Consider the following 10,178-nt stretch of genomic DNA (forward strand, 5'->3'; position numbering starts at 1 on the left):
TACAATTGCAACATTTAAGAGGCATTTGGATGGGTATATGAATAGGAAGGGTTTGGAGGGATATGGGCCGGGTGCTGGCAGGTGGGACTAGACAATCTGGTCGGCATGGACGGGTTGGACCGAAGGGTATGTTTCCATGCTGTACATCTCTGACTAACCACCCAGAAATGTTTGGGAACAGAGGGTCTTGTGAAACGGCAGAATTAAAGGAAATCAGCATTAGTTAAAAAAACAATGGTGCTATGGAAGTGAAAGTGATTAAAGGCTGCAAAATCTCCAGGGCCTGATAACTACGTGCCAAAGTGCTAAAAGAAGCGGTGCTGTTAATATTGGATGCATGAGTGGTCATCTTTCAAAATCATACAGATTCTATTGCAGTTCTTTCACATTGGAAAGTGTTAAACATAACCCCACAATTTAAAAAGAGAGGGAGAGGAAGAAAACCAGAGAACTGCAGACAAGTTAGTTTAACATCAGTAGTGGGAAAAGTACTTGAGTCTATAATAAAAAAAAGAGAGCATTTGGAAAGCATTAGCAGGATTGCAAAAAACTAGCATGGGTTTATGAAAGGCAAATCACGCTGAACTAATTTACTGGAATTTTTTGAGGATTTAACTGGTAGGATAGGGGAGAACTTGTGGATGTGATTTATTTAGATTTTCAGCAGTCTTTTGAAAAGTGTAGAAAACAAGGCAAGTATTACTTAAATGGCGACATATTGGCAAGTGTGATTTACAAAGGGATTTGGTATCCTCATATACCAATCAATGAGACAGGTAGGTCAGGCAAGGAACTGGAAGGCAAATGGTTATTGGTGTTCGTTGCAAGAGGGTTTAAGTTGAGAAATAGGGATCTCTTACTGTTGGTGAGACCACAGCTGGAATATTACATGCAGTTTTGGTCTTCCTACCTAAGAAAAGATATGAGTGCCATAGAGAAAATACAGCAGAGGTTCACAAGCTTGATACCAGGGATGGCAGGCTTTTCCAATAAGAATAGATTGATTCAACTGGGCCTTTATTCAGTAGAGTTTAGAAGGATAAGATCTGATTGAAATGTATAAAATTCTAAGAGGACTCTATAGACTAGATGCAGAGAGGATGATTTCCCTTACTGGGGAGTCGAGAAGCAGGGAACACTGTCTTCTGATACAAATAGACCATATAGGACTGAGATGAGGAAAGATTTCTTCACTCAAAGGGCAGTGAGCCTGGGAAATTTTCTAACATAGAGGTCTGTGGAGACGAACAAAGACAGATATAATTATATAGTTTGTCAAGTGGGAATATGACATTGGGATAGAGGATTAGCCATGACCCTATTTGAATAATGGATTAGACTTGGTGGACTGAATGGCCTATTCCCTGCTCCTAGTTTCTATCCTCACTGGCCTGCTCATCAACAAAGAAACAATTGAGATTTAGGCCGGCACATCCTTTATGATTGAGGGAAAACTCTCCTGGTTCAGAGGTAAGGACAGTACTGCTGTGCCACAAGAGTCACCAGGATGGAGAGAAATTTTTAGGGATTGGGATCAGCTGTGACTACAGCCTTTTGATGAGTAATGGAACTTGAAGTTCCAGTATGACACTCCCACCTTTCCCTTTTCCCCCTGCACCACCTGCCAAAATGGAGGTGACATCCTTTGAACTGGCAGTTTTCAGATGTGGCAGGGAACTGTTGTACCAGCACAAATATTGGCGAGGTGCCACATTGTCCGTAACTGCCTGCCTCTTTTTTTCCCTGGCCTGCTATCACTGATCCCCTAATATCTTTTATTCTTCCATCTCCATGGTGGAAATTCAATCAACAATGTACCATTCACTAAAATAGTTCCAATTAATATTTTTAGAAACATAATAACATTGTGGTTTAGCAAAGTCACAATAAAATTCAGCTTATTTAAATAAAAAGCAAAACATATGATACAAAATTAAAAATTGTCAACACTCAGCAGGTCATGCAGAAACAGGTAAGTTGATGATTTGTGTGTAGAACTATATAATCAGAACTGTTAACTATTACAGATGGACTAACAGCGTTCACAAATAAAATAAAGAGAGCAGAGTGAAAGATAATACATATACTCGAAGAAATAGAATTGCTCTATAAATTTCCTGAGTACAAAACATTGGATTGCTAAATACAGGCAATATTAGTATGAAGCGTTATGAAACATAATGAGAGGAATTAAATTTTAATGAGCCATGGATAATATGTTAGTAATTCAGAAGGTGGTAATGAGAGAAGTAAAAATTCCAACATGAAAATCTAGCAAAGTCAAAAAAGCTGTGTCTCAGGGGACTGGGACAAGCAAAGTGCAAGTCAAAATTCATGCCGGTTTATGAACCCTAGTTTTAGATTCCCCTACAAGTGGAAATATCTTCCCTTCATTTCCATATTGAACATTTTCACAATTTGAAAGAATTTATGGGCTAGACTCATTGGTAGATAAGTGCATGAGGAGGAAAATAACATGGATCAGATGAAGTAAAATGAAAGGAGGCTTGTGTGGATCACAATGGGCTACCTGGCCTTGTTTTCTGTAATATATTCTATGTAAATCCATGTTACATTGATGGTGTGGGTCACTCTGGCAGAATAGTAGTAGCCCCATCTCATAGTAATACCTGCCAGACAGAAACTGGGAGCTAACCTGAAGTGTTTTCTTGTTAAATTCACCATTAAAGCCAGAAGTCTACAAATTGAAAGGAGGAAAGGATGCAGTTGCTTCCCATGAAATTGAGCTCAATTGGAAAGCACTGACGGAAAAGACAACCAGATCAGAATGGGAAAGGCATGGGGAATTAATATGGAACGTGCCTTGGAACTTGGGATTATATTTGAAATGGAATGGTGTTGATTGATAAAGTAGTAACAAACTTTGGTCTTTGTTATTTAAAGTCGGTTTCATCACCATAAGCAGCAAATGCAGTGTACTAGGTTGAAGCAATTACAAGTTTGTTTCCACTGGAATTCCCGAGGGTTCAGTGCTAGGTCCCATGCTTTTGAGCAGCATATTTTAATGACTTGATGGGAGTATGTAAAGGTAAAGTCACTATAATCCTACTGGCTGCTCTCTCATTAAAGGGATGCAACTGGTGATGTTTCAGTCAGCAATCAGAAAGGCTAATGAAATGCTGGCCTTTATTTCAAGGGTGTTAGAGTATAAGAGTAGCAAAGTCTGACTGCAATTGTATAAGGTGCTGGTGAGACCACATCTGGAGTACTGTGAGCAACATTGGTCCCCTTATTTACAGAAGGATATTATTTCACTGAAAGTTCACTAGGATGAGCCTCAGTATGGAGGGACTGTCTTTGGAGCAAAGGTTAAACAGATTGGGAGTTTACTCATTGGAGTTTAGAAAAATGAGATGTGATCTCATTAAAATATATAGAATTCTTAAGAGGCTTGACAGACTAAGCGCTGAGCGGATGTTTTCCCTTATGGAAGAGTCTAGGATGAGAGGGCATAGTTTCAGAATAAAGGGGTGCCAATTTAAGACTGAGATGAGAAGGAATTTCTTCTCCTGGACAGTTGACCGTCTTTGGAACTCCTTCCAGAGAGAGCTGTGGAGGCAGACTTCTTCCGTATATTTGAGGCTGAGATAAATAGATTCCAGATCAGTAGGGGAATCAACGATCATAGGGCAAGTGGATATGAGGAATGACAAATCAGCCATGATCCTTTTGAAAAGTGGAGCAAGCTTGAGAGGCTGAATGGCATGTCTGTTCCTTATGGTCTTTAGCATGAGGGTTGCCATGCCTCAGGCAAGGGGAGAGGTTAAGGAGAGTCCTTCTTGATAATCTCATCTGGTGCAGGAATTGAACTTGCGTGTTAGCAATACTCTGTATTGTAAACCAGCTAACATAACTAACAATTCTACTCTAATTACTATCTCATTCAGGAATGTTTGGGGCATTGGACAGCAATGTGAGAAGAGGTGATTGGAAAGTTGTATGTGCTATAGTTGCATAGGAAGATGTTTGGGGATAAATAAAAGATGTTAGATGTAATTGAAGTGGACTAGATGTCAAGGGAAGAGATGGAGAGAGCCAAGGGGGAGGGAAAAGAGATGTTACTGGGTTCACATTGGAAAAGATGCAAGTTATTCTGTTCAATCCTTGGCTGAGGAAAAATACAACTTAAGAATATGACATGATCAGAACAGATTCAACAGAGATGGAGTGTGGAAGAAGGTAGTGGAAGTAGTAGTATTTAGGATGTTGAGTAGGTGCAGAGGGGAGTTCATGAGCCCTGTGATCTGATTCTTTCAGGCTCTCTGATACATGTTCAAGAGGTCCAGGAAGAGAAGACTCAGATTTGGAACAATATACTTTCTCCATTGCAATTTAACATTAACCTGCAACAGCAGCATTTTATAGAAGACATCTCTGGCAGCCTCCCATCATATTTCTGACATGAAAACAGGCATACAATATTTTAAGCCTCAGCTTCCTGACTCAGTAAGAGATACATGCTTCCAATAATGTTGGAGGATAACATTTCCTGAATTTGTCAGCGGCTTGTTAGCATGAAGCCTCAGAGCTTCTGACTCAGGAGGATATAAAAATAGGAGAGTGAAATGAAAGTAACAAAAGACAACAAAAAACAAAGCAAAGCCAGAATCAATGAAATGTAAACAAATTTATCAAATTTCATCTGGCATTTTTTTTTAATCTGGTGTCTGTGTGCAAAGTCCAATAAGCATACAGCATACATGGAAGCATAAAGTGACACCATGGTAACAGTAAACCCACCTTGCTTTTACGAGCAGTTTAATTACTGCATTGAACTTCATCAGTGCTTTGCTAATAAAAATGGGCTTTGCTATTTAACTAATTTGAACAATTTAATAATATTCTTATTCAGCATGGCAACCAGAACGGCACACAAAAGTGGCTTCATCAACGTCTTGTACAACCTCAACATGATGTCCCAGTTCCTATACTCAGAGGTGTTAGCAATGAAGGCAAGCATGCTACACGCCTTCTTAACCACCCTGTCACCTGTGATGCAACTTTCAAAAAACTATGTCCCTGTACCCCTCGGTCTCTCTGTTCGATAACACTATCCAGGACCCTATCATTAACTGTACAAGCCCAGCCCTTGTTTGTTTTACCAAAATGCAACACTTGGCATTTATCCAAATTAAACTCCAGCTGCCACTCCATAGTCCATTGACCCAATTTATTGAGATCACTTTGTAATTTTAAATAACCTTTTTCACTATCCACTATACCAATTTTGGTTCTATCCACAAACTTACTAACAATACCTCCTACAATGATTATCCAAGTCATTTATATAAATGACAAACACCCAGTGGACCCAGCACTGATTCCTGTGGAACATCGCTGGTCACAGCCCTCCACTCCAAAACACAACCCTCTACCACCATCCTCTATGTACTACCATCAAGCCAATTTTGTTTCCAATTGGCAAGCTCTCCCTGAATCCCATGAGATCTAACTGTATTAATCAGTCAACCACGTGGAACCTTAATAAAGTCCACATAGACAATGTCTACCGCTGTGCCCTCATCAATCGTTTTGGTTATGATATTAAAACACTCAATCAAGATTTAGAGACATGATTTCCCACGCACAAAGCCATGCTGACTATCCCTAATCAGTCCTTGCCTCTCTAAATGCACATAATCCCATCTCAGAATCCCCTCCAAGAACTTACCCACCACTGATGTCAGAGTCGCGATGTATAGTTCCGAGGCTTCTCCTTAAAGCCTTTCTTAAATAAAGGCCTAACATCAGCCACTCTCCAGTCCTCTGGCACCTCACCCGTGGCTGTAGATGATACAAATATCTCTGTCGGGGCCCCACAATTTATTCCGTAAGCTTACACAACGTCCTGGGATAAATTTGATCAGGTTTTAGATAGAGATTTATCTAACTTTATGGTTTTTTTAAAAAAAGATCTCCAGCATCTGCTCCTCTGTAATGTGGACTGTTTCCAAGACATTAATATTTATTTTCCTGAGTCCCCTAGCCTCCACGTCTTTCTTCACTAAATAAATATTGTGTCAGTTTTTACAGTGTGTCGCTCATCTCCTAGGTTCACACATAGACACCTCTTTGATCTTTAAGGGACCCTATTCTCTCTATAGTTTCTCTTTTGCTCTTTATGTCATTGTAGAATTCCTTTGGATTATCCTTAACTTTATACCAAATGCCATTTTTGCCCTTCTAATTTCCCTCTTAAGAATGCCCCTATCCTCCTGATACTCCAAAAGATTCACTTGATCCCAGTTGTCTTTACATAATATATGCCTCCTTATTCTTGACCACAGCCTCAATATCTTTATTCATCCATTCTACTCAACTCTTACCAGCTGTACCCTTCATTCTAACAGGAATATAATGGCAATGCACCCTCGATATCTTTTAAAAGCCTCCTACTTGCCAGTCGTCCCTTTACCTCTGAAGAGACTGCTGCAATCAACTTTAAAAGTTTATGTCTCATACTGTCAAAATTTGCCTTAGTCCAATTTAGCATTTAAACTTCCATACAAGGCCTATCTTTTCCTTAACTATTTTAAAACCAATAAAATTATGATCATTGGTCCCAAAGTGCTCCACCACAAGCACTTCATTCACTTACCCTGCCTTATTTCCCAAGGTCAAGTTTTGCTCCCCCTCTAATTGATAGATCTACATACTGATAAAGAAAATTTTCTTGAACACATGTAACAAATTCCTCACCATCCAAGTCCTTAACACTGGCAGTCCCAGTCTTTGTTTGAAATGTTAAAATCCCTTGTTACAACCTGTTATTCTTAAATACATCAGATCTCCTAACTTCCTCTATTCACTCTGCAAAGCCTCAACTCTATTCCTAACTACAGGTCGTTCTGCTAGAACGCATGCTTTGTTAATACAAATTGACTGTAACATAACTGATGAAACGGAGACACTGTTTCTAAAGTGCAAGCTTTTAAAACGTGTGTTGGCTGAAATGTGATTACATCGCCAACACTAAGTGCTGTTTAGAACATACACCAGGCCCTTCGGCCCTCAATGTTGCACCGACCTGTGAACTATTCTCAGCTTGTTCCCCCTACACTATCCCATCATCATCCATGTGCTTATCCAAGAATTGTTTAACTCTCCCTGATGTGGCTGAGTTAACTACATTGGCAAGCAGGGCATTCCATGTCCTTACCACTATCTGAGTAAAGAACCTGCCTCTGACATCTGTCTTAAATCTATCACCCCTCAATTTGTAGTTATGCCCCCTCGTACAAGCTGACGTCATCATCCTAGGAAAACGATTTTCACTGTCTAGCCTATCTAATCCTCTGATCATCTTGTATGTCTCTATCAAATCCCCTCTTAGCCTTCTTCTTTCCAATGAGAACAGACCCAAGTCTCTCAGCCTTTCCTCATAAGACCTTCCCTCCAGACCAGGCAACATCCTGGTAAATCTCCTCTGTATCTTTTCTAATGCTTCCACATCCTTCCCGAAATATGGTGACCAGAACTGTACACAATATTCCAAGTGCGGCTACACTAGTGCTTTGTATAGCTGCAGCTATTGTGGCTCCTGAACTCAATCCTTCTACCAATGAAACCAACACACCGTATGCCTTCTTAACAGCACTATCAACCTGGGTGGCAACTTTTAGGGATCTATGTACATGGACTCCAAGATCCCTCTTCACATCCACACTACCAAGAATCTTTCCATTGACCCAGTACTCTGCCTTCCTGTTATTCTTCCCACAGCGAATCCCCTCACATTTAGCTGCATTGAACGCCATTTACCACCTCTCAGCCCAGCTCTGCAGTTTATATAAGTCCCCCTGCAACCTGTAACATTCTTCCAAACTGTCCACTACACCACCGACTTTAGTGTCATCTGCAAATTTACTAATCCATCCACCTATGCCTGCGTCTAAGTCATTTATAAAAATGTGTACAACAACATCTGACTTTTCATTCTCCTCTTTGACAACTGGCAGTGGTCCCAAAACAGATCCTTGTGGCACACCACTAGTAACCGGACTCCAGGCTGAATATTTTCTATCAACCACCACTCGCTGCCTTCTTTCAGAAAGCCAGTTTCTAATCCAAACTGCTAAATCACTCTCAATCCTATGCCTCTGCATTTTCTCCAACAGCCTACCATGTGGAACCTTATCAAAGGCTTTGCTGAAGTCCATGTATACCATGTCAACTACCCTACCCTCATTTACATTCTTGGTCACCTTCTCAAAAAACTCAATGAGGTTTGAGTCATGACCTGCCTTTGACGAAACTATGTTGACTATCTGAAATCAAATTGTTGCTTGCTAGATGATTATAAATCCCATCTCTTATAATCCTTTCCAAAATCTTTCCTACAGCAGAAGTAAAGCAAGATTTTTCTATAATGCAGGCTGCATAAGAACACCATTACAATGTTATAGAAGAACCACCCATATATCATTCTTACGAATGTGTACAACAACATCTGACTTTTCATTCTCCTCTTTGACAATATGCTGCAACTGCTTTGAGATGTCCTTGACCCTGGCACCGGAAAGGCGACATACCATTCTGAATTCTCATTCACTTGCAGAATCTCCTGTCTGTGTCCGACAGGACAGTCCCCTATAACAATCACTCTTTAAAATCTTACCAAACCCCACTTAAGATTCATCCTTGTTGCCCAAAATTTGGCTGCCACTTTATGTTCCTCCGAGATACCTCTGGGTTGCTGGTGTACAATTATTACAATACGTAAAGATTCAGGTACATTTGCAATTTTATCAGAATGGCAAGGGCCTTGCCTTACATCAGATGCCACCAGTCAGTTGTAATACCAGTTTTGCAGGAGGGCAATGGGCACACTTTAGTGTGTGTTTGCAATAGGGGAATATCCTGGTATCACTTAACCCTCATAATCAGTAACATGTGGTTTGAGGGTAACAGGGCCAGACTGGCGACAGGAAGGGGTACTAGAGTGGGGAGATTTCGATGGGTATGCAGTGTGCATACCATGAGACACATTGCTGCTAGGGGACTCCACCCATGGGTACAGAGTGCTCAAATCAAAGGTCCTATCGCAACCTGCAGGAAGGCTTGCCGAGATTTATGAGGTTATCTCCCAAAATGGCAAAGGACCCAACTGTCACTGGTATACAGCTGTTGATTGGAAGAAGCTGGTATTTGGCCTCCACATCCCATTGCCAGTTCAGGGGAAGGGAGGATACTGATAAAATCCATTCCAATATTTTTATTTAGATTGTAATAGAATCTGAAACAATGTAAAATCGAAGGATTTTATGGTGGTATGAAACATTATCTTTATTTTCCTCACAGCTCCAATCGTGGTGGCGAGGAGTCATGGTTCGCAGAGGAATCGGAATCTATAAGTACATTAAAAAAAAAGGAGAGAACAAAGGAAAGGGAAAAGGCAAAGGAAAGGGAAAAGGGAAGCCAACTGATAAGAAGTGATGCTTTTTTTGTGCATGTTCATTATCCATCAAATTATTTATTTTGTGCAAAAATAAGGTATTACGAGACAATACAAACGAATTGAAGAAAGAAAATTGCTTAACTAAGTTGTATTGACTGAAGAAAAGTTTAATTTATTAAAAATCAGGTGGCAATCACAATAGGACTTTTAAAGAAAGGGGCATGTTTTTCAATGTTTTAATGCTCTACTTTGACTTTTCCACAGTATTTTAATTTTCAAACCCTATCAACCTCTAATATGCCATTTTCCTCCTTAATTGCTTGCTATACTTGCCTGTCTCCTTTAAGTGCCTGGTGTGCCATGGCACTGAAATCCCTTTGTACATCCATACTTCCCAATAAATCATTGTTTGTGCAATCCTGTGAATGCTTTCCAGGTGTTCTGTTATTCCATCTTTTATAATACTTAGCAATGTCCCTAACCTAAGCCAGGAGACTGGGTCTAAGTCCCACCCACCTCAGACAGTGTAACAGGATATCTGAACAGGTTGATTAGGAAAATAGCTAGACTTCAGAGTGATGTTCTTCTCTCTCTCTCCCTTCCTTTTTAAATAGTGAGGTTACACTTGTCACACTCTGCTCCAGAATCTAGAGAATTCTGGAAGTTGACCATCAGAAGCACATAATATTTCCTGGTCACACCTTTAGTACTCAGGCTTGTAGATTATTATGGTGAGTCGTCAGCATTTAACAATTCCCCA

The 10,178-nt window shown here is 40.2% G+C and overlaps 1 protein-coding gene across 4 annotated transcripts in view; it reads left to right on the forward strand.

Annotated features, from left to right (window-relative positions):
• iqcg (IQ motif containing G) overlaps window positions 1-9,844 on the forward strand; it is a 51,951-nt gene extending 42,107 nt beyond the window's left edge. For all 4 annotated transcript variants that reach the window (XM_043702388.1, XM_043702386.1, XM_043702387.1 and 1 more), the window contains one exon: window positions 9,322-9,844. In XM_043702388.1, coding sequence (XP_043558323.1) covers window positions 9,322-9,456 — 135 coding nt within the window. In that variant the 3' untranslated portion in view covers window positions 9,457-9,844. The remainder of the gene's footprint in view (window positions 1-9,321) is intronic.
• The last annotated feature ends 334 nt before the right edge of the window (window positions 9,845-10,178 follow it).

The sequence above is a fragment of the Chiloscyllium plagiosum genome, chromosome 13 (assembly GCF_004010195.1).
Source record: "Chiloscyllium plagiosum isolate BGI_BamShark_2017 chromosome 13, ASM401019v2, whole genome shotgun sequence".
Classification (NCBI taxonomy): Eukaryota; Metazoa; Chordata; class Chondrichthyes; order Orectolobiformes; family Hemiscylliidae; genus Chiloscyllium; species Chiloscyllium plagiosum.